This window comes from Lycium ferocissimum, chromosome 6 (genome assembly GCF_029784015.1).
Source record: "Lycium ferocissimum isolate CSIRO_LF1 chromosome 6, AGI_CSIRO_Lferr_CH_V1, whole genome shotgun sequence".
In the NCBI taxonomy this organism is placed as follows: domain Eukaryota; kingdom Viridiplantae; phylum Streptophyta; class Magnoliopsida; order Solanales; family Solanaceae; genus Lycium; species Lycium ferocissimum.
In genome coordinates, this window is record NC_081347.1 from 49,781,257 (window position 1) to 49,804,988 (window position 23,732).

The 23,732-nt window shown below is 37.5% G+C and overlaps 1 protein-coding gene across 1 annotated transcript; it reads left to right on the forward strand.

Moving 5' to 3' along the window:
• The first annotated feature begins 11,925 nt into the window (after nt 1-11,925).
• LOC132060797 (WAT1-related protein At1g70260-like) lies at nt 11,926-15,119 on the forward strand. Its single transcript, XM_059453714.1, has 7 exons — nt 11,926-12,433; nt 12,548-12,610; nt 12,694-12,810; nt 13,745-13,994; nt 14,088-14,246; nt 14,562-14,713; nt 14,826-15,119. The coding sequence occupies exons 1-7, from the start codon at nt 12,228-12,230 to the stop codon at nt 14,986-14,988; spliced, it is 1,110 nt and encodes a 369-aa protein (XP_059309697.1). The 5' UTR covers nt 11,926-12,227; the 3' UTR covers nt 14,989-15,119.
• Nucleotides 15,120-23,732: the final 8,613 nt, after the last annotated feature.

Below are 23,732 nucleotides of genomic sequence, written 5' to 3' on the forward strand. Positions count from 1 at the left end.
AGGGCATTGAGCTACGAACCTTGCTATGTCTTTCTTCCTTCCATCCCACCAATAAATTAACTTAATATCATGATACATCTTCATCGCTCCCGGATGAACAGAATAACGGGAACAATGGGCTTCCCCCAAGATCTGGTGACGTAACCCTGCAACATCAGGAACACATAGTCTGCCTCAGTATCTGAGAACTCTATCTGCAGAAATCTCAAATGGTGACTTTTTTTTCTGAGGGAATGTATCTCTATATTGAACCAGCATGGGATCCTCATACTGACGTTGTTTCACCTCAGCAACTAAAGGAGAAGCAGCCGAATCTTGAATTGTAACTCCCGTATTGCCCGAATCCATTAATCAAACTCCTAGGCTAAATAACTGTTGAAGCTCATGAGTTAACTCCCTCTTCTCTGATTATACATCACATAAGCTGCCCATGGATCTGCGGCTAAGGGTCGGCTACTACGTTCGCCTGCCCCGGATGATACAAAATGCTAACATCATAATCTTTTAATAACTCTAACCATCGCCTTTGCTGCAAGTTCAATTCCTTCTGCTTGAAAATATACTGGAGACTCTTGTGGTCTGTATAAATGTCAACATGAATGCCATAAAAATAATGCCTCCACAACTTCAATGCATGAATTACCGCAGCCAACTCTAGATTATGAGTTGGATAGTTCTGCTCGTGTTTCCGCAACTGCCTTGAAGCATAAGCAATAACTTTACCATGCTGCATCAATACACAACCTAGTCCAACACCTGAAGCATCACAATAGATAACACAACCTTCTAATCCTTTCGGAAGTGTCAGAACAGGGGTCGAAGTCAATTTGTTCTTCAGCTACTGAAAACTGCGCTCACAAGCATCCGTCCATTGAAATTTAACTGATTTGTGAGTCAGTTTCGTCAATGGTGCAGAGATAGAAGAAAATCCTTCTACAAATCTTCTGTAATATCCTGCCAAGCCCAGAAAACTATGAACTTCCATAGGTATTGTAGGTCTCGGCCAAGTCTTCACATCTGCAATCTTCTGGGTATCTACTCGAATACCATCAGCTGAAAGAATATGCCCCAGAAAAGTTACTGAATTCAACCAAAACTCACATTTTGAGAACTTTGCATACAACTTCTGATCTTGAAGAACTTTAAGAATGGCACGTGAATGATCTGCATATTCTGCCTTGGATCGAGAATATACCAGGATATCATCGATAAACACAATCATAAACGAATCTAGGAAAGGCCTAAATACACTGTTCATCAAATCCATAAATACCGCTAGTGCATTCGTCAATCCGAATGACATTACCCAAAACTCAAAATGACCATATCTCGGTTACGTAGCCGTCTTCGAATGTCTTTCTCTCTAACTCTTACTTGGTGGTAACCTGATCTCAGATCTATTTTCGAAAACCATTTAGCACCCTGCAACTGATCAAGTAAGTCATCAATCTTTGGAAGTGGATACTTGTTCTTTATTGTCACCTTATCAACTGTCTGTAGTCAATACACATCCGTAACGAACCATCCTTCTTTCTTACAAACAACACAGGTGCTCCACACGGCGACGTACTAAGCTTGATAAAACCTTTCTCAAGCAAATCTTTCAACTGCTCCTTTAACTCCTTCAATTCTGCAGGAGCCATTCTATAAGGAGGAATGGATATTGGCTTAGTATCTGGTGACAAATCAATGGAAAATCAATCTCCCACTCTAGTGGGAGACCTGGAAGCTCGTCCGGGAATACATCCGGAAACTCATTCACTACTGGAACAGATTGAAGAGTTGGTGGCTTCGCTTCCGTATTCTGAACCGGGACTAGATGATAAATACACCCCTTAGAAATCATCTTCCTTGCTTTGAGATAGGAAATAAACCTACCTCTCGGAGATATTGTATTACCCTTTCATTCTATAACTGGTTCTCCTGAAAACTGGAAACGGACCATTTTTGTTCGACAATCAACATTGGCATAACAAGAAGCCAACCAATCCATACCCATAATAACATCAATAGCTATCATATTTAACTCAATCAAATCAGCCATGGTATGATGGTCACAGACTACAACCACACAATTCTATATACCCGTCTAGCTATCACTGGGTTACCAAGAGGTGTAGACACTTCGAAAGGTTTAATTGACTCAGGTTTCACCCCAAGTTGACCAGCGATAAGAGGAGTAACATATGACATTGTAGAGCCTAGATCAATCAATGCAAATACATCGTGAGAAGATACTGATAATATACTTGTAACCGCATCAGGTGAAGACTCGAGATCGTATCGCCCAGCTAGTGCATAGATGCGGTGTTGAGGACCGCTCGAATTGAACGCTCCCCCTCTTCCTCTACCACGACCTGCTGATATATGAGAGATTTGCGCTAGAGGGCGTACAGACGATGAAGAACCTGCTGCTTACCCTGTAGGCTGCACTACACCTCTACCACCACTCGATGGACAGTCACGCATCATATGGCATGGTTGACCACAGGCATAACAAGCATCTGAACCAAAGCAGCAGTGTCCCGAATGTGTCTTACCACACTGAGTACATCACGGTAAAGGTGGCCTCATCTGGCCTGACTCACCTCTATACTGAGAACTCGAGACTTTGGAACTCTGACCTGGTCCGGAATAAATAGGGCGATCAAATCTCTTGCCTGCAAATCACGGAGGTGCACTAGCTATCGAATAGCCGGAGTATCTAGAATAGTGCTGCCTCTGACTCCCTCTGAATTCACTAACAACACATGAGGATCCGGCCCTCTTACTATAGCCCCTATCATACTCACACTCACTCTTCTGCTGCTGTTGTCGCTCCTCCAGATTTTGAGTGTGGGCTTGAATGCGAGAAACATCCATACCATCCTGAAGTGAGGCCGTCAAGCAATCATCAATCAAATGTGGTCCCAAACCACTCACAAACCAGTGGACACGATCTCCTATATCGGTTACCATAGCTGGAGCATACCTAGCCAGTGAATTAAAACGAAGGCTATACTCCCGAGCACTCATGTTCCCCTGTCTAAGATTCGGTGAACCCATTAGCTGCGGCCCGTCGGGACCCTCTGCGCGCGTATAGTGTCGAGAAAGCATCTACAAACTCCTACCACACGGGTGGAGGCATTTACCCCTCTAGAGGACACGGTATACTATACCAATGAACAGCCACATCTCGCAATCTATAAGAGGCCAATTCTATCGACTCAACATCCGAAGCATGCATTACCGACAATGTCCTCAACATCTCATGTATGAAGTTCTGCGGGTCCTCGTCTGATTTTGACCCAAAGAATTCTGGAGGGTCTAAGCTGATGGAATCACGAACTCTGGCGCTGACAGCTCTATCACCATGGCTCGCACCCTGCCGCAGGGCCTGAGCGGCTATTAAATGGGTCAATAACTGAATGGCCTCCCTCATCTCCTGGCTGAGGCATCCGACAGAACCAGGGGGGGGCCGGAATTCCCCATGCTCCCGTAGCGGGCGAGTGAGAGGACCGAGATGGAACCTCATTCTGAGACTCGCCCTCCTCCACATCTGTAGGCGGTACCTATTCAATCTTCTTACCTGTCGCTGACTTGCCTTTTTGGGCTGCTGTAGCTTTTCTCTTCACAAGCATCGCTGAAATCATAACACACGGTCGGGAAAAAGGAGAGTCCTTACAACATGGCTCTATCGCACGATCTAAGATGAGAAAGAAAGGTCAATCATTCCTAAATGCCCCGCAGCCTCCTATTTATAAGTGTGGCGAGCTTCACACCCATAAACAAGACTCTATTGGATACGGCTCATAGACATACCCTAGGACGAACTGCTCTGATACCACTTTTGTCACGACCCAACCGGAGGGCCATGACTAGGGGTGGGCGTTCGGTTCTTCGCTTCGGTTTTATCAAACTTCAGTTTGGCTATTTCGGTTTTGGTTTTTTGAAGGTGGACACCGAACACCGAACCAAACTAGTTCGGTTCGGTTCTTTCGGTTTTAATTTTTTGAAGTTTGGTTCGGTTCGATTTCGGTTTTTTCAATTCGGTTTTTTTGATATGATATTAGAAGCAATTCCATTTGCACTAATTCATATTCTCAAAAGCAACAAAACATAAAACTAACAAACTAAAATCAAAATCAAACAAACAAAGATACACAAGAATGTAGAAAAACCATAACCATAATATAGGATTACTAGGTGTTATATACATACAAAAGAAGAATAATTAAGAAAACACATAAATGACATACATTAATCCTAAAGACACATCCTAGTCACCTTTCTTTTTTAAGGATATTTGATTTTCTCAACTGAAGTGGAAAATTAGGGATACAAAAGCAAAAGAGAGCTTATTATTTTTTTTTTTTTTTTTGGGCTTAAACTTAATGGGTCTGGACTATTTTAAATTTTTTGGGTAATATATAAATTTTGGTTCTTCGGTTCGGTTTCATCAAAGTTCAATTCGGCTATTTCGGTTTCAGTTTTTTGAAGGTGAACACCAAACACCGAACCAAACTAGTTCGGTTCGGTTCTTTCAGTTTCGGTTTCTTGAAGTTTGGTTCGGTTCTGTCCGGTTTTTCGATTTTCGGTATTAATGCCCAGCCCTAGCCATGACGAGTACCCGGAACTAACCTACCAAGCACCTCTTAACATACTTCTCATAATCATATCTAGGTGGACCACGAAAGATAACTCATGAATACCATAATCTGTAAGGGAATCAGTCCACAAGTTAATGCACATCTCTATAAACATCATCAACTATGCCCATATGTACAAGCCGACAAGGCTGCAAAAAAATGATATACAAAATATGAACTGATGTGGTTATAGGACATCTAACGATATACATTTGTCTATGAGCCTCTACATGGAGTGTATAACATCATAAGGACGGGACAAGACACCGCCATGCCAATATATGTACATAAGAATTATACCAGCTGAAACACCGCTTAGGAACGAATAGAGCGCTCCTGTACAATCGCTGATGAAACAACCTAGGGGTCTGATCCATCTCATTGTCTACCTGCGGGCATGAACGTAGCGTCCACAACAAAAGGACGTCAGTACAAATAATGTACTGAGTATTCATTCATAGTGTTATCTTTTATTCATTCCATGGTGTTATCTTTTATTCATTCTCTCTTCTATCGTATTTTGAATTTCAGAAAAAGTATAAAATAGAAGATAATGAGAAATATTGCTTTTAAATTCTAAATGAAAATTGCCGAAGCATCACTTTTACAATATCAAATTTAATTTTCTTTTTAATTTATTTCTATAATAGTTTGTGTTAATGTGATGCTTCATTAATTTCAAGAATAAGTAATAAAGTCACTTACGAACCATCAACGCAAATACATTAGAAAATAGACTATTCATTCAAAAGACTTAAACGATTTTAAAGCAAATCACATAATTATCAAAAGAATTATTGGTGCCAACTTCAATTTGGACTCCTTTTCTCGAAAGAGAATTCTTAATCTGGCTCATTCCCTTTAATATATTCCTACATGGAAGAAAATAACGAATAAGAAAATAAAATTTTCAAGCACAACATGTAAGAGTGTCATAGATTTTACTTTACTATTGGGTTAAACTTTACTAAAAGTTCCACGACTTCAACAACAAAAAAAAAATAGTTCCAATATGTGCACAAAACAACCACTTTATGAGCACAACTATATGGGAAAAAAATAGGAGTTAATATAATAGATACCTACGGATTTTGGATCGTTGTGGGTGTTGCAATCTCTCTCTTCCCTTTTTCATAAGTTTAAAATAAAATAATTCTGATCCAACAAATTCACTTACCAACCAACCTGCAAAAAACAACAAATCTAAGGTCATTAAATATAAAATATAACAAAAAAGGGGAAAAAGAAACATAAAAAACTAATACTCTGAGCATATTCGATATTCAATTTCTGTAATTCAACTAGAAAATCCCCCTAAAAAGGTCAACAATAAAACATTCCCAACTAAAATTTATAAATATAGGGGAAAATATATAAAAGAGTTGTAACAATTGATATTCTAATTATAAGCATTTTTAGTTGAAAAAGGTCTCAAATACATATTTCAAACACAAAATCTATTTAAAATTTTCTAGTTGGAAAAGGTCTCAAATACATATCTTAAACACAAAATCTATATGTAAAATCAAGTAAGCGGAAAAGAAGAAAAACAAGAGCGGATAAAGAAGGCTACTTGGTAGCAAAATTTTCTCCATATCAGCAATATCCACTGGAGCAAGATGCAATGTAGTTCCATCCAAAAAAAAAAAAAAAAAAGCGTTAAATAAATTAAAAAAAGAATAAGAGAAGGAAAGCAACAAAATACTGTACAAGTAAGTAAATCTCCAAATATGTTGGGAATAAAGTTCGGTTAACATTGTTGTTGTAACGACCCGTTTGGTCGTTTAGGCATTTTACCCTTTTACTCTCGTTGACCCTTCCCCTAACCTCGTTAGAGCGTGTTTGACTTGTGGGGATGGATGGAGCAGTTCTCAAGAAAGTCGGGCGAGCCTTGCTTGATTTTTGAGGAAATTAGAAGTTCTAAGTTGAATATGTAAAAAACCTTTGACCAATAGTTGACTTGTGGGTAAGCGGACCTTTTTGTGATCTTCGTCAGTTCCATGTGTCCAGAGGGTCGATTATAGCTTTGTAGGATGATTGGTTCGGTTCTCAAGGCACTCGGGAGCATTTTGGTCCCTTGGTTGGAAACTTGATTTTGGGGTTTTGGGGGTTGACCGGGTCAAGATGAGCTCCGTTGGGAATTTCGAGGGCATGGATGAGTTTGTAGCGTGTTTGTACATGGGTCTGCATGTTTGGTTTGTATCCGGCTGGTCTCGGATGAGAGTCGGGCTTTGGGTTGAACTTGGAGAAAACCAGATTTTTGCTGGCTTCTGGTGTGCCGCTTTTGCGGTGTTTTGGCCGCATCTGCGGACCAAGCCTAAAGTTCCTATAAAAATGGGAAATGCCTTACCTTTGATTCCGGTTTGAACTATTGATTACGTAATTGGAAATAACCAATTAGGTTTATGACGAAACCTAGAAATCGATCATTGATCCAATTTGGGTACCTCTGTAGGATAGACCTCAACAGAAAACTAAAGAGTAACGGCAGCAAGTGATTGAGTTTAGTAGTTCCTCATATAAAATTATTGACCTGCCTCTACGAGGCTTGGTCTGCAGATGCGAAGGTTTGCCCTTCCTGGTAGTTCCGCACCTGCGGAGTCTTTTCCGTAGGCGCGAGGCTGAGTAGGAGAGAGTTTCTCCACATCTGTGAGATGCAGAGTCATTTAATGAATCCGCATCTACGGATATTTCTTCGCAAATGCGATATCGCGTAGGCAAGCTGGGGTGCCGCAGAAGCGGAAATCGCTGTTTCCAGATTCTTAAATTCCCTAATCCAAACCCATTGTCCTCATTCACTAAATTAAAAACCTAGAGAGTTCGAAGGGCGGTTTGAGGAGCTGTTGATTCTTCATTGGGTAGGTTTCTTATACTCTCTTTGTGATTTTAATATGGTCTAAGTATGGAATCTATGGTGGAAATAAATGGATTAGTGGGGAAAATTGGGTTATAAACCCTAGTGATGATTTTTATAAGTTTTGTTCAACGTAAATGAGTTTGTTGGGAAATCTTCTTGAAATCTAGTCATGAAATCATTGGGATATTTAGTTGCTAATTAAGCTTGAATCTCTCATTTTATGTAAGAATTTGGTTATGAAAAATTAGGATTTTCTCTAAAATTGGGGATTTTCGATTAATGACGAACTTGATGCTAAATTGCGACTAGTTTGTGATGATAATTAGGGTTTTGACTTCCTAAGCTTTGATAAACCGTTTTCCAACTTGAAATTCCTATTTTGCCCTTGTGGGCTCGGGTTTCCTTTTTGAAGGTTGTTTTTCAATTCGAATGGTTTTATGGCATTATGGGTATCATTAGTCTCGGATTCTAATGTAGACTAATAAATTGTTAGATTTCGATTGTTATGAGGCTCTCTGGAGGGGAAGGCATCTGGCTTGGGGTTCGTGGCACCTGTTTGATCTTCGAGGTAGGTTACGGCTTACTTATGTTTAGACTCCGATTAGGGACACGTATGTAGATGGTAGTGATTGACGGGAAAATCATGATAGGCCTTCGGGCATGTTGTGGAGGTGAATTCCATAGGTTGGTATCGTCAGCTGTTATGTGGGCTTGTCGCCATATTTTCTAATACGTGTGTTAGTTGATTGATCTGTTTTGTCACTTGTTTCTCACTTGCCTCATGAAAAAGAAAGGAAAATATTGAAGAGTGGAGTTTGATACGTATTTATGGCAAGTATTTGTTGATCCTATGTTATGTGGTGTATTTGAGGTGGATTTCATTGCATGGCATTGCATCTCATACTTCATATGTGACTTGTTACACTTGTGTTTACATTCATCTCTCTCTTGATATTTCACTTATCATCGTATGAAAAGGAAGGATAATAAAAGCGGCTTGAAATTGTGATATGTACTTTATGACAAGTCACAGATGAGATCTTGATATGATTTACTGTTGATGTTGATATCATGCATGACATACATTTTTATTTCATATGATGAACTAATATGAACTATGACTGGAAATGATGATAAGTGAGAGAGTGTAGCCTCCAAAGTTTTTGTCGGGGTGCATAAAAGAGAGATGAGAGTCCGTGCTCCGAGGTTGTTACCAGAGCGGAATGTGTGCTCGTGATCTGAGGTCATTACCGGAGCGAGAGAGTGCTCGTTGCTCGAGGTGTCTTGCCGGGATGAGGGTGTACGTGGACTTTGCGGGTCCCCCATGGGTCGTGGCTACGAGGCATTTCCTTTAGCATGTGTGTACGGTACAGAGAGGAGGCCTGGGGGGCATTGCATTGCATTGCATAGCACCTGCATAGCATTTCATTGCATCCCATTTGCATTGTACTTCATACCATTGCACAGTACATTATCTCATTGAATTCTTGTTGGTGATTTATTTGAGTTGTTGCCTATTTGATAAGAGATTACTTAGAAACTTGGCGGACTTGTGGATTAGAAGCTTCCACTTAGGCTATGATTGGAGAATATTGAGACTTACTGTGCCTTGTGTTGTTGTGAAACGTTATCCGAACATGTTTAGTGACTGTACTTGATTGCTTATCTGTTCTACTCGTTGATTTTCTGCTCATTTATATGCGTTATCTAATCGTTGTCGGCCTGTGATACATACGAACCTTGTGTTGTGCTCATAGTACTCTTGCTACACTCCTACACTCCTTATGGAGTGTACAGTTGTTTCCAGGTTGGTGTTCGAGACCTCGCGATAGATCCCGAGGATAGCCCAGAGATGTGTCAGGTGAGCTATTAGTCGGTCTTGCGAACATGCGGGAGTCTTTTCTTATTCATTCTGTTATTTCTTATCCATAGACAGAATTTATGACCAGTTTGAGTTTGTATTTCTTTTACAAACTATGTATCTTAATGCAAGCTCTTGTACAAGTTAAGACCATGTCTTGGGGATTTTATAAGATTAAAGATATTCTTCAACTGTTGAATTGTGTTCTACATACTTACTTTCCGCATGTTGTATCAAATGGATGTAGTTAAGGGAGGGATTCGCCCACCCGGGGAAAGAGGGAAGAGGGGGCTAGTGTGGGTGCCCGCACGACCCGTGTTGGGTCGTGACAATTGTGCATGATTTCATTCACCAAAAGAGAAGCACCCAAAATAAAAGAAGAATAGTTCATCATCCCGAGAGATTCCAATGAATAATGAACATGCATAAGTTTTTATTTTATTTTATAGAAACGGTTATGGAAGAGTGGATGGTGTAATTAATAGAATTGAAGGTTTGACTTCTCAGTGTTTTGCTAATTGTTTTTAAAAAAAGATTTAGCGAGTAGCTTTGTTACCCTACGTTAACAAACAATCAAAACGATTCCTACTGAATCTCAGCCTCGTAACGTTGCAATTTTTAGGAAGATGGAAGAAGTGGCTTCTTCATTATTAATTTATTATTTTACATTTACTATAATTTTTATTGCCTTTACATAGGATATTAAATATAGTGAATGAGAAAAATGGTAGAAAAAATGTCAAAAAAAAGGAGAAATAAGATAAATGGCTTTCTAGGCCATTGAGAGGTGTCACATCACTTTGTGTATACCTAACTTTATTATATATATAGATATAGATATATACATACATGCATACATACATACATGAAAATTTGTATGATATGCACTAATATACATGATATACACTTTTCGTGGAGACATTTTCTACGTCTGATTTTTTTGTAGTTGAAAGAAGTCCAAATCACGTCTAATCTTTCTCAAATTTTGTGTGTATTTATATTTAGGTGTTTTCAATTAATTCCAACCACACCCGTCCAATCTAAGAAAAGGATGAAGAAGAAGAAGAGGAGAAATAGAATGTTAAAGTTTGCCTTTTTTTTTTCCTCTTGATTTTTGCTTCTGGTCTTCTCTCATCTGGGAAATGGGTACACTAACTTTTGGAAGGGATATCTACTTCAAGCATTAAATTAGAAGTAAAATATTTAGAATCTCCTATTATCTAATTGGTTTTCGCTGGAATGACTATACAATTACAACTTTTTAGGTTTCAATTTTTAAATATATTCTTTGGCAAAAACTATATCACAATATTGATTGGGAACTTTGTATAGATATCGATATTCTAAGGAAAAAATTATTTAAAATTGTCTTTCCTCCTCTCCGCCCCTCATACGAGCTCCCATGTAGTAAAAATCTCGGCCAAGCGCTAGGCTCGACTAATTATACTATAAGCGGTCGTTTGTTTCGGGGACTAAATTATTCTGGAATTATAAATCTTGAACTAGTTTATCCCATTTGAGAGGTGGGATAAAATAATCACAAGTTGATGGGATATTCACGACTAAATATGGGATTAAATTGATAATGTGTTTGATTGACGGTATAAATTTATCCTCAGATATACCATCAACCAAACAAAATATAAATTAATCACAATCTAAATCTCGGAATATCCTACCTTATCCTGCGTACCAAATGAATCTTGAGGGACTCGATTTGATAAAATCAATTTGGCTCGACTAAAGAAGTCGGTGCCTATGTCCCAAAAGAAAAGTAAAATCAATAAAGGAATGGTTGAAATGAAGTGTGTCATATATAAGCCCTACAGATAAGATGGTATTCTTATAAGGAGAGATTGCACGGTTGAACCAAGCAACCAATCCAAAGCTGACAAGGCGTCCACTGACGTCGTATTCTTTCTCTCCATTCTTCTGCTTACATACTTTCGTTCAAGACAAAAGAATTCGAATCCTTTCATTCTTTCTAAATTTCTACATTGTCCGTTATCATTGTACTCTAATAGAACAGCCAATCAAATAATCAGATACTCAATTATAAGGGGCCGTTTTTTAGGGTGTATAATAATAGTACTGATTGTGATGTACTAGTAATGCTAAAATTAATTATGATATACAGGACTTTTTATTATCCACTATTTGGTTTGATGTATTACGGGCAATTCCGTCTTTAACTATGTAATAATCACCCTTGTATTGCTAATACCATGATTTCTTTATGTATAAGAATAGTACCAAATAGGGTGTATATGTATTAGTTATACATGAGTTGAAAAACACTACCAAATAATAAATTAATAATATCAAAGCTAATACATATATTATTTCTCAGATACATCCAAACGGACCCCTAAGTAACAATCTTTCTTGTGGTCAAATTAGCATCCCCGCAAGTGACCAATGGAGTTAAGTAGGGCTTTTGTTAATGTCAGCCACAAACCCAAACCTTATGGGGTTACTAGTTAATCACTATAAATGAAATGATATTGATCACCTATACAAAATCTAATTATGGACTAATACGTACTCTCAAAATCCACGTAGGACAAATATTTGGTGTACATGTGGTCTGTGGAGAGGTTCTAATTAACGAAACTCCAATTAATATCATTAAACAATTAATGCATCCCCCTTCCGTGCCATGCATGGGTCACTCGAGTTGCTTATTCACTTTCACGTAGCTTAATCATTCCATGAAAGGTTACTACGTTTTTTTTTTTTTTTTTTTCTCTTTTATTTCCCGTATACAGCAAATTGAATTGATGTGCCTCCAGTCTCCATAAATAGGGAAGACCGGATCATCCGGAGATATGGAAATTGACAGCAAAACACACACACAACAGATAAAGAGAGAGAAGGAGAGATGGGTGTGAAGGTTGCCATAGGAGAAAAAATGTTGCCATGCATAGCCATGATCATAATTGAAGCTTGCACCATTTTCTTGACAATTATGGCGAGTACCACCATGTCGAAGCTAGGGATGAGTTCTTTTGTATTCGTGGTTTATACAAATGCTCTTAGCTTTATCCTTCTCATTCCATACTCCTTCCTTTTCCACATAAAAGACAAGTACGTACTACGTATATATTTTCATGAATTCATATCTCTTTTTCTTTCTTCTCCGTATATAAATATAGAGTGAGTCTCGTGTTGATCGTTCTTTTTGATTATTTGTAATTGCAGGACGGAGGAACCATTATTCACGTTTTCCCTTCTTTCGCGTGCCTTCTTCCTTGGTTTAGTAGGGTTAGTACTCGATCTCTTAATTTCTCATACGGTTAATTAAACTTGATTAGTGTGATAAAATCTAAAGTTATGAATGGATGCAGGGTAACAATAGCTCAGAACCTTGCATTTGCGGGACTAAGTTATAGTTCTCCAATAGTAGCATGTGGTGCAGCCAACATGATACCAGCCTTTTCTTTCATTATTGCCAATATCCTCAGGTTCTTTCTAATAACCTATTTACTACGTATCTTTTTATGGCCTATTGGTTGAGACCTTATATAAAAATCATACCCAAAAAAAAAAAAAAAAAAAAAAAAAAAAAAATTGAACACAAAATGAAATGCGATGTGGTAGAATTGTGAACTCGAACTCATAAAGTTTTGAGATAGGGAGACAAAACTGGTTAATGACGTTACAAATTGTACTACAAAATTTCGGTTAGATTCAGCTTTCGTGTGACTATTTCTCGCATATTCAAGATTCCCTTTTTGGAATCTATTGATGGGCCATACTTTTGGAACTGATGTAATTGGTAGGTAGAGAGCTGAAGTGAATGGACCTGCCACTCTTATATTACATGTATGGGATTATTGGAATAAAATGTTATTTGCAAAACAGTTGCTTCAAAGAAAAAAAGTAGATTTTCCAACATCCTCACTCTTAAATACTCTCTCCGTTTCAATTTATATGAACACATTTAACTGGACACGACATTTAAGAAAGAGGGAAGACTTTTGAAACTTATGGTTCCAAATAAGCCTTGAAAATACGTAGTATGTAAATCATTCATAAAGTGAATTTGTTTCCAAATTAAGAAAGAGGTCATTCATTTTGGCACGGACTAAAAAGGAAATAGGTTCAAATAAATTGAAACAGAGGGAGTAGGAATTTAAAAAAAAAAAAATGGATGAGCATAATGAAAAGAAACTTCATCAATTATATATCTTGGGATTGAGTGTCTTTACCATTTTTCTGAATGGCTTATCATTTTTTGAGTCACCTATTAAACTGTGTGATGATCTCATCTAAAAATTTAAACTATTAGAAGTGATACTTCGATTATTTAATTATATTATCAACATCACCAAAAACTTATAAGTATTAATTTTACATCTATGTTATTTGAACAGCTTTCTAATATAATTATTTCAGGAGAATAAAAATCAACCGGAAGAGCCAAGGAAGTATAGTAAGAGTGGTTGGGACCTTAATATCAATAGTTGGGATATTAACAATGACTTTATATAAAGGTCCAGTGGTCAAACAATATTCTCCATCTTTCCTTCATCTTGCCACGTCACCGAAGCTCCTTGTCTTCACTGCAACAAATGAGAATTGGGTTCTTGGTTGCTTCTTGTTTTCATCTGCTTCCTTTGTTCTTGTCATATGGAACATCATCCAGGTATTATAATCTCCTTTCTTTCTATTTAATTTTCCCCTTTAATTGGTTTTTATTATCAAATAGAATGCTTATATATTGCTGTGTTGTTTTCAGGCGGGAACTAGCAAGCAGCACCCACATGTGATGAAAATAACTTGTCTTTATACCTTATTTGGAACCATCCAATCTGCACTACTTGCTCTATTTATGGAAAAAGATCTTAGCGTTTGGAGACTTAAGCTTGACTTTGAACTGCTTGTCATTGTTTTAACCGTAAGCACACTAATTAAACCAATCAGACTTTTATGCTAATTACTCCCTCAGTCCCAATTTATGTGGCACACTTTCTTTTTTAGTCTGTCCAAAAAAGAATATCATCTTTCTGTATTTAGAAATAATTCAACTTTATGAGATGATTTACAACGACACAAATATCTAAGTGTTGTTTTGGATCACAAATTTCAAAAGTCTCCCTTTTTTTCTTATCTAAGTCAGATGGTTCCACATAAATTTTAGGAGGGAGTAAAAGGTAAAATAGTAGTCATTAGTCAGCTACTCTTAATAACGTGATGCTTTGATACGTAATAGGCAATTTTCGGTAGTTTAATACGTAGCAGCGTCCAGATGTGGTGCACACGTTTGAAAGGGCCTTCGTATACTCTCTTTTTCAAGCCTGTGGGAGTTCCAGTTGCCAGCGCTTGTGGTTGTGTACTCTTTGCTGCTACTTTCCACTATGGAAGGCAAGTTTCTTTCACTTTTTATATTATGGTCACTTAAAAGATAATGATAGGTAATATATCATTTATTCTAAGTAAGGATTAAATAGAAAGCTTACATGGGTAATATATGCAGCATGTTGAGTGCATGCATATGTGGACTTGGTTATTACACTACGCTATGGGGACAACTCAAAGAAGACGACACAAAGAAAGACATGAAAAGCAACGTGTCTGTTTCTGATGAAAAAGTCCCTCTTCTGCAAGAAAAACAAGAAGAAGGAGATTCACAGGTCTAGGATATTAAGAAAAACGATCAATCAACTGTAAATATGTATTGGAGGGTGTGTTTTTCAAAACCCTACATTGCAAGTTGCATTGAAGTTTTAAAAATTACTCCTAGAAGCATCCGGTTACAGAATAATGTAAGAACGAGTGTTCTTTAATTTGTAAGAACACGCAGATTGTGCTGGGAATGATGGAGTGAATTATGCTTGGTTAGTGTTGACCAGACTACAAGAAATTGTACTACGTTTTATACTATAGTTTACCTTGTTTAGGTTCAGATATGATGTCCACTGTGTTTTTAAATATACTAGTATACGTATCCGCGTGATGCGTGGATTGCTTCGAAAAATCTTATCTTTAAGTTTTGACCATCTTGAATATTGCTAACAGGACATAAGTATACTACACTTAATTCAAAATTTTATCTTTGAATTCCAATTCAAACACTAACAATACTCAATTGTGTCAATTTCCAAAACTTTTTATTCCAAGTTTTAAATTTAACCACTCATTTTTAAACATCTTATAGACAATATCATATACTGATTGTTGGATATGATTTTTTTTTTTTTTTTTGGCAATAACTGTGAAATATTACCATACCAGCAAATTAAAGCAACATTACATCTAAGATAGCATCTATAGTCTTAATCACGTTCTAGGAAGATTATTAAGAGCTAGTAGACCTCTGAGAAAAGAAACTAATTACAAACATTTTATTGTCAAATAGCCACTCTGTAAAAAGAAACGGATTGTTGGATATGATTTCATTTACATGCATTTCGTATAAATCGTGGATGTATACGATTGTCAAATAATTTTTTTTTTTTTTTTACATCCGTGAGAGCATCAATAGAGGCTAAAGTATGACATTTTTTTACATATATCGAGAGTGCTATTTACATCTTACTAACTACTTCAACATTGCCCGAAGGTAATGCATATCTTTGCAACGCTTAGTGACTCATTTTAATGAATGGTTTGGGATTTTTCAAAACACTAATGGGCTTAGACATTTAGTAATCACATGGTGGCTCAGTAAAGGCAAGAACCCCATGGAGGATATGGTTTTGCAGGTTCTCCCTGGAATTATCATTTGGCAAATTTGGATAGATAGGTGCAAGGCTAGATTTGAAAACAAGAAAATGTCTACACAAAGGATAAAGATTAGAATTTATCAACAACTAGTAATGGTGGTTCACAAACAGTTTCCTGATATCAGTCCATTTCTGAATTGGGAACAATTTATTAGCTCTGTTGAACAGTTTAAGTACTATACTAAATCAATTCCTGTTAAATGGACTTTTCCCTGCAATGGATATATGAAGTTAAACACGGATGGCTGCTCAAAAGGGAATCCAGGATACAGTGGAGGTGGTGGAATTATAAGAGATCATAGGGGATATTTTGTTGCTGCCTTTGGTATTAACTTTGGGATTACAACCAATAATGTGGCTGAAGCACAAGCTATGATGATTGGTATTAAATGGTGTATTCAGAATGGGTTTAGATGTTTGGAATTGGAAAGTGATTCTAAACTAGTAGTGGATTAGATTCGGAATGCTATCAACCCACCATGGAACATCGTGGACACTATTTTGGAGATTAAAAATTTGTTGGAACATGCTGAATATTGGAGTATCAATCACTGTATAGGGAAGGCAATAGGGTGGCTGATTGTTTGTCGAACTGGGGATTAAAGTGTAGCTCAATGACATGGATTACTGAATTTCAAGCTCTTCCAAAAGAAGTCAAAGGAGAAGTGAATATGGACAGATTACAGATGCCAACTTTTAGGAATAATGTCATTAAGAAATCTTGTAACATAAATAGGAAGCTAGATAGGAGATATGCTTTTGACGTTCCTTGAGGCAATCAGTATATAGAAGGAGAGTCATATCTCTTCATGTAAAAAAATTTTGTAAGCTTAAATGAAATCCTATCAATCTTAGTATGGGACTTGTCCATACAAGATAGGTACAGTTGGATAATAATCCACTGTTTTTGTGCTATAATGCAATGAATAAAAGAGCCCCTCGATTAGTGGGGTTGACTGATAAAAAAAAAAAAAAAAAAGAGTGTCCGTATCAGTCTCTGACATGAACAAAAAGACCTGCAAAATTATGAAGTAAGGTAGTTTTTGTCAATTTCATACAACAACAACATATCCAGTGAAATCCCAAAAAATGAAGTCTAATTTTTGTCAATTTCATAATAAAACAAAAATATCACATATTATTGTAAAAAAAAATATCGCCTATCTCTTAGATAGGAGCATTTGCAGATTTAAAATGGAAATCAGATTGTTGGGTATTTTATTTGTGAATAACATAGCATTTCAAACATTGTTTATCTTTGAAGATATGGTTGTATTGTGCTTGTTTAAGAAAAACAAACTCACTAAAAGGAAAACTTAATCAATAAAATGTATTAGGGAAATCCATGTACGTGCCATTTGCATATTGATAAAGTGTCAACGTAACCACTGTGATATGTGGTGTCCTTATTTATTGGCACCTGTAAAATTTTTAGCCTTAACCCCCTCTTTCCTTGTATGAATAGAAAAGGGATCATGAGTGGAATTGTAGAATTATGACACATAGTTGCAGATTTAAACGGTAAACCTACCTTTTCTGAACATGCTCTTATTGAGAATGTTTTCTGCTCTCTTCTCGAATTGAAAAATTCTCAGGTCTTTTCGCAGCTTTACAACTACTTTTACTTGGGGAAAATGTTACACTGAAATCTAGAAAAATCTCTTTTTAATTTGTCAGGATGAATCAGTTAACGAAGTTCACATCACCTTAGCCCTTTTATCAGCATGTGTTTTTTTATGGTTTGATCATTTTTATGATCCCTGTTTGATATCTCTGCAGTCTCTTCCCTAAATATTTCTGTAAAGGATAACGCTTGAAAATTTGAGTTTTTGCTAAATTACATGTTTGACATTGCATATAGATACCTTTTTAGGAGCAGTAGAGTTGGATTAGTTGGTTGAAATAGACATACCTTTTTAGAGCATTATTTCTCATATACATTCTGTTACACCTCGTGGTTCTGTACATTGAGATTCGTCGTGTGTTAGTGGTTCTAGTCTTGGAGACGGAGTTATCAAGGTTATATGAGATTAGACGAGTTCATCTTATAGGTACAAGGGGTTAAGTTCATGTTTAGTAGGTATTGAAAGGATTAAAGGTTGAACAAATCGATGAGAATATGTTTTCAGGAGCGGGGCGGGGGGGGGGGGGGGAGGGGGGTTTACGATCGTATATACGAGTTCGTATATCTGGCTGACCTCCACCGTAACTTGATTCCAGAAAAGGGTGAACCACTGGTGGGATTTTACGGTCCAATTATACAGACCATATAATTTTTACGGTCTGTAAAGTTGACCGTAAATCCGGGTCGGCCCAGATTTTTTTTAGTTATATATATCCGACCCTTACTCATTTTATTTCATTTTCAACATTTCCCAAGTTCTTGAGAGCTCTAGAACCTTCTTCCAAATATATCTAACCAAACCCAAGTGAAATCAAAGATCAAGAGGCAAAAATCAAGAGATTCAAGTGTTGGGAGGCTCACTAGGGTTTGTAGAATCCAAGAATTCCTTTGGTGTTGAAGTTGGGGTTTCATTCAAGTGGAATAACTTGATCCAAAGCTCATCCTTATATGATAAAAGGTTAGTTTTCATAGCTATTTCATGTTAGTGAGAATGCTTGATTGTTGAACAACTTGATTGAGGAAAGAAGGTGGAAGAAGAAGTTCAAATGTGGATTGGATGATGTTGTGAGGAGTAGACTAACTTGAGTTATAATTTTTAGAATATTTTAAGTGTAATCTTGTTGTGAAGGGTAATAATGATGATGGGGAAGTGTTGTATACAAGTGTACAAAGGGTTGTGTTGAAGTTGTTGATATAAATTGATTATGAGAATGAGTTTTGAGATTAAATTGAATGCAACTACTCGATTATGATATTGTGGATGTTGTTATTATTGTTTGGGAGCTGTGCTGTAGTATGGTGGAAGTCGATAAAATAAGGGAAGTCTTTGCCCAAATTTCGTTAGCTTGTCAATTACTCTAGTTTGAACTTAAGGGTGTTATTGAGACCTTAACCTTAGTATGAAGCCTCTTGAATGTAGATTTTGCGGACTTGGGGGAGAACGTTAAGTAAATAAGGAGTCGTAAAAGTAGGTAAGGCTAACCCTTTCTTTCTAAAGGCATGATTTCCTCATCGTGAATCCATCTATGGTAATCATAACGTTCTATTCCTAGAAAATGCTAGGAGCTCATGACTTCCAAGATTCTTAAGATATTATTGATAAAAGTTCTTAATAGTGATGATAATAATGATAATGATGATGGTGATTCCATAATAGAAATCGGGGGTTACCGACTTTATGTCACCCCGATAGAGTTGTGATGTTTCCTTTGGATACTCATGTACGTTATATATGTATATAGTCATTTTGTAACACCGAGCCTATACGGCCGAGTATGATATCTATTGCGCGCACACCACTGCAGTTGGGTACGGACAACATCGAGCCTTGTTATGGCCGGATACGGATGACACCAAACCTACATGGTCGGGTATGGTATCATTATATGTACATGTATATGTGTGGAAGGTTTCCTTTAGAGAAAGGTTAATTAAGTATGATGAGCGTCTCAAGAGGTATAAATGGTTCTTCCATCTTATGTTATCCTTCATGTTTTTATCATGAAGGTTAATTAAGCATGATGAGCGTCTCAAGAGGTATAAATGGTTCTTCCATCTTATGTTACCTTTCATGTTTTTATCAAGTTATTACTTATGCCTTAGATACTCAGTACATTGTTCGTACTGACGTCCTTTTGTTTATAAACGCTGCGTTCATGCCCGCAGGTGGGCAGGGAGACAGACTCGACCCTTAGGCTGCTTCATCAAAGATTGTCTAGAAGAGCTCTATTTGATCCGGAGCTGCAGCAGTTGGTACTATTCTTTTGAGTACATAAATGGGCACGGCGGGGTCCTATCCCGCCTTTATAATGTTCTATACTCTTTGTAGAGGCTCGTAAACAGATGTGTATAGTTAGGTATCCCATAGCATTATTGGTTCACATTTTGTATATCATTTTGATGGCCTTGTCGGCTTGTATGTATGGGCATAGTTAATGATGTTTATATAGATGTGCCTAAGTTCAATGGTACTTGTGTCATTTGGTTCATGATAATTATGAGCTAGCCATGTGGCTCACCTAGAAGTGATTATGAGAGTATGATAATAGGTGCTCGGTAGGGTAGTTCCGGGTGCCCGTCACGGCCCTCCGGTTGGGTCGTGACTGTCACGACCCGACTAGGGCCATGACGGGTACCCGGGGCTAACCACCGAGCACCATTCATTCTATTACTCATTTGTGGTCATTCATTAATTTCATACTCAAATCATAGGAAAATCATTTTTTTCACTTGAAACATATTTACTTTATATACATAAGCCCTTCGGCTATCAAAATCAAAATAATGCATATACATATGAGAGAAATCGTGAGACCATACTACCCACACATACGTATCTCCGAGCCTCTACTAGAGAGTGCTAGACATGGGACGGACAGACCCCCGTCATGCCCAAAACATATATATATATATATATATATATATATATATATATATATATATATATATATATATATATATACACTAAAAGAATAAATCAATGGCACCTCCGAAACAACGAATGGAGTGCTCTCCAATAGCTCCTACGAGTCCGGATCACCCCCCCGTCTACCTGTGGGCATGAACACAACGTCCAAAGAAAACGAATGTCAGTACGAACATTGTACTGAGTATGTAAGGCATAAACAATAATAATACGTCAATGAAATAAGGAAGCATCAAATAAGGAGCAACCTGTAACTGACTGTCACTTATAAAAGAAATAATGCATACTGGCTTACTTCATAATCATCATCATATCATGTATGCATATATGTATAAGCTGCCCGACCATATAGGTACGGTGTGATAATCATTAGCCCGCGTCCAGGCCTCCCGTGTCCGGGGTACCATCTCATGCCGCCCACTAGTGGTGTCTGCCTATGCCATCTAGACATGGTGTATACGCTGTCCACCTTAGCGGCATCTGCCCGGCCATATAGGCGCGGTGTAACATCATCATCATGTACTCATCATAATGCATGCATAGAAACTCAAAGACAACAATACTTTATCGGGGTGACATAAGGTCGTAAACCCCTGATTCCATTATGGAGCATTTATAAGCATTCTGCCTCACCTTGAAGGAATTATCATATAAGGTGAGTGTATACAACAAACAACATCAATGGATCGTAGTTAACATCACTAGCTTTGTAGAAGCATCATATCATGAACTCTAGAATTTTTAGACTTAAGCTCATCATCATCATTATCATGCTCATAATGTATCTCTTATCTTTATCTCATATGGCTATTCATGAACATAGACTCTTAGTTTCCGGAATGTAGGAAATTCAAGGAGAAGGAGGGAAAATCATGCCATAAGATTCATGCCTAGAAAGAAAGGACTAGCCTCACATACCTTTTCCTTTAGCTATTCTACCACTTGATCGTTCTCCTTCAATGCTCACGTCTTTACCTTCAAGGGAGTTCGTATTAACATTAGCTAAACAATTATAAGAACGTGCTTACTAAAGCTAGGGAAAATTGGGCAGCATTTCCTTTGTTTATACAACTTTCCCCATATTCCATATCAACTCCCAAACATCGATAACAACATTCACAACATTATAAGCAACAACATCATTCATCTACATTATCCACATTTCACAATTTTACTTCAATTCCTCTATAACCATGGTCATAGTTCATTATTACGTTCTCTCACATATAATGCTTATCCCATGTTCTAAATTTCATTCATAACATACTTACAATCATAACATATCAATAATCATGACTCAATCCAAACTACTTCTCAAAATGTCACTATTCTTACTTTCATGACCCATTTTCTATATTCTTCTACAATCCAAGTGTTTCAACTCTCAATACCTTAAACAACATGAAAATACCATAAAACCTACCTTAGATAGTGTAGGAATAAGCCTTGAGTGGAAATACTTCTCTTGCACCAAAACCCTAGTCCACTTCCATTTGAATTCCTTGGCTTGGATGAACTTTAATGTGTTTCATACACTTGATTTTGTTGGTTTGATGAAGTTGATCATAGATTTCTCTTGGGTTCTTATGGATAAAGAGTGGAGAGGATTCTAGAGGGTTCTTGAGGTGTGGAGTGAAAATGAAATGAAATAAATGAAGTTGGGGGTCCTTATATCAACTTAAAAATTGGACCCGACTCGGACATACGGACCAACATACGGTCCGTATATTTTATACTGACCGTATGTCTGGACCGTATGTTTGGTCCAGTGAAGGTCCTCATTCTCGGCGTAATATACGGCCGACATACGGCCGTATGTTTTATATGGCCGCATGTTGGACCGTATGTTGCCCAGCTTTCCGGAATTCGTTCTCGTCGACTCGTTTGATCTCCAATCCTTAGGGAACCTTCTTAACACTGGTTTAACACCTCATTAACAATCTAAGGGACATTATCACTCTTCTCCAAAACATTATTAAGCCGTCATTAACTTGTCACTCGTAAATCTCTTCCGATACATAACGTATACCTTGCCTTTCTTGGCACACTTTCTTCTCTTACTTTGAATGTCTTTGAAATCTCAATTAGGACCATCAAGTGCTATTTCTTACTTATCAAGCATCGTATACATCGTGCCCCTCGTTAGTCTATTCACTGAACGTTAACGGGAAATTTCCAAGGTGTAACATTCTTCCCCCCTTTTGGAATATTTGTCCTCGAATGTTAAGGACTCGAGAATTCTACAAAAATTTCGCCAAAGTTTCCCCTGTAATATGGCACTACCATCCTGTCACAATGTACCCCACAATAACATTGCCTCATTGTGGCCACAACACAATAGTAATATAAGTTGGCCACACACGACCCATATGCATAAAAAGAAAACATACATACCTCATAATCTCGATGTTTCATCATGGATCTCTTCCGGGGGCTGAAATAAGTGCGGGTATTTGGATTTCATACTCTCTTCTGCTTCCCAAGTCATTTCTTCTCGGTTGTTATTTCGCCATAAGACTTTAACTGAGGCTACTTCCTTATTTCGAAGTCTCCGTACTTGCCTATCTAATATGGAAATGGGCACTTCTTCATAGACTAGCTTTTCTGTCACTTGAACATCATCTACTGGAATAATCCTCGTAGGATCTCCAACACACTTGCGGAGCATGGAGACATGGAAAACTGGATGGACCGATTCAAATTCTGGAGGTAAGTCCAATTCATAAGCTACTTGACCCACCTTCATGGATAATATTATAGGGTCTAATGTATCGAGGACTTAACTTTTCTTTCTTACCAAATCTCATCACCCCTTTCATTGGCGTCACCTTCAAAAATACCCAAATTATCAACTTGAAATTCTAAGTCTCGCCGCCGTTGTCCGCATAAGATTTTTGGCGACTTTAACGTCAATAATCGATCTCTGTGTCACTTTGACTTTTTACCGTTTGTTGAATCAACTCGTGGCCTATTAGCCGTACTTCTCCTATTTCAAACCATCCAATTGGAGACCTGCACTTCCTTCCATATAAAGTTTCATACGGAGCCATTTGAGTACTGGAATGGTAGCTATTGCTGTATGCAAACTCAATTAGAGGTAAGTGGTCA